The sequence below is a fragment of the Sipha flava genome, unplaced genomic scaffold, assembly GCF_003268045.1.
Source record: "Sipha flava isolate LNK unplaced genomic scaffold, YSA_version1 18493_pilon_pilon, whole genome shotgun sequence".
Classification (NCBI taxonomy): Eukaryota; Metazoa; Arthropoda; class Insecta; order Hemiptera; family Aphididae; genus Sipha; species Sipha flava.
In genome coordinates this window covers 1-2,121 of record NW_020272315.1, presented here as the reverse complement: position 1 = coordinate 2,121, position 2,121 = coordinate 1, and the positions used below count along the sequence as shown (strand labels likewise).

The window sequence follows — 2,121 nt, the reverse complement described above, 5'->3', positions numbered from 1 at the left end:
ATATTTATGCAATAACCGTCATTTACTACCAAAAATAAAATTAATAGTTTTTAAATAGTTTTTTTTATAGTTTTTTAATAGTTTTTTAATAGTTTTTTAATAGTTTTATTTAATAATTCATTTTCAATTGTGCAGTTATCGACCGGGTCAAAAAGGGCTATTTTTAGGGTTTTTCCAGCAATAATTCTAATTTTTCTCGCCGTAAAAACCATCCTTGAACTTCAACGAACATTTGAAAAAAAGATTTGGCCAAATTGGTCCAGGCGTTGTTGAGTTATGCGCTTACCAACACATTTTGCGATTCATTTTTATATTATAGAATAAAATATGAACAAGGTGTTATTCATGATATATCTTAAAATAGATTTTTTATATTGTCATTGGTTAATTCATATTTAGTCTATTAAAACGATGATATTACTATTTATGAATATTATGTGCTGTATATGTGTTGTAAATGGGTATTAACTCGTTATCACAATATGTAAATAGTTTTCAAATATACTATTTATTTTTAACAAAACAAACATTTAAAACGTTTTTTTTAGTAATACTGATTAATACGTGTAAAACGTAGCTCTTAAATACGTAAAATGTAATAATTATATTTACATTATCTATACTATACTTTTCTTTAAAATTGTTATTGTCTTAAATTTATGATTTATTGTCAAGATTTTAGATCTGTGTTTACTTTTGTTTTAATTTTTGATTATAAAATAATGTATCTATGTGTTTGTTAATTTGTAAAAGTGTAAAACCACAGCCTTTTTAAAATTTATTATCAATAATTTTAGATGGATATGTAAATTTTTAAGTTGTTTTGTTTAAAACAAAAATATTTTGCTAGATCCTAAATCAACTATGGTACCTATATTCTTATTGATTAAATATAAAATAAATCAATAATGTTCCTTAGTATTGTGGTGACGTAAATAACGCACCGCGAATCGTCCAAGTTGTTTACAATATTGTCAGTGGATAAGGGGAAATCCCATGTTATTGAATATGTGATGATTATCTCGTTAAGGTAATTTCGAGATTGTTCTAGACAATCGACGCCGATATATATATATATATATATACCGGCTGGTCAGACGCTCATCAATCAGTCCGTGAGTACAATCCGCGACACACCGTGAATTACACTCCGCGATATATTCGGCAATTCCTCCGCAATTGTAACGCGTATCGATATTTGTACATACATATTTATATAATATAGTGTCTATTTTAATTACATTAAATTGTGAGTGATTTTTATTACTTAAATCCCACAAATTGGTGACCTCGACGTGATGGCAGAGACAGACGCAACGATTGCTCGAGTGGCCGTCAAAATATCGGATTTCATTTCGTCAGATCCCGAACTTTGGTTTGCTATGGTCGAAGGTAGTTTCGCCAGCGCGGGAGTCACAGCTGACAGCACGAAATTCGGGTATGTGGTTGGAGTATTACCGCCGAAATATGCAGTTGAAGTCAAAGACATAATTATGACGCCGCCCTCGGACAGTAAGTATGTCAAAATTAAAGATGAATTAATAAAACGTCTTAGTGCCTCCCAAGAGGAAAAAACACGTCAACTTCTGGAGCGCGTTGAGATTGGTGATCGTAAACTGTCACAATTTTTACGCTACCTCCAAAACCTGGCTGACTCTTCCGTTCCGGAAACATTATTAAAGACACTTTGGATGGGCCGCCTACCAAAAAGTATACAAGTGGTGTTAGCAATAGTTAAAGATAGTAAGCTTGAAGAACTCGCTGTCCATGCAGACAACATCGCGGATGCATCTGGTCCTTTGCTACCTCAAATAGCAGAGACATCGAGAAGTGACACTCTTGAAGCCATGTTGAATCTTAAAATTTCTCAGCTTACATTGAGTATAAATCAGGAAATTGTGATATTGAGAAGTGAAGTGGCAGCGATCAATACTCGTCCCTCGCGAAATCCGGACTCAAGACCAAGTACTTACTGCTCAAGATCTCGATCTCAGAGCCGTACTCTCCATGGTGCAAATGGATTATGCTGATATCATTGGCGTTATGGATCACAATCGCGAAAATGCAAGGAACCAGGTCCGTTACATTAGCACCACCATATTCAAAATTTGAAAAAAAAAA

At 33.1% G+C, this 2,121-nt stretch overlaps 1 protein-coding gene across 1 annotated transcript; it reads left to right on the top strand.

Annotated features, from left to right (window-relative positions):
- The first annotated feature begins 1,298 nt into the window (after positions 1-1,298).
- On the top strand, positions 1,299-2,030 carry LOC112681064. The gene has a single exon (XM_025551323.1). It carries the CDS (start codon positions 1,299-1,301, stop codon positions 2,028-2,030), a length of 732 nt encoding a protein of 243 aa, XP_025407108.1.
- Positions 2,031-2,121: the final 91 nt, after the last annotated feature.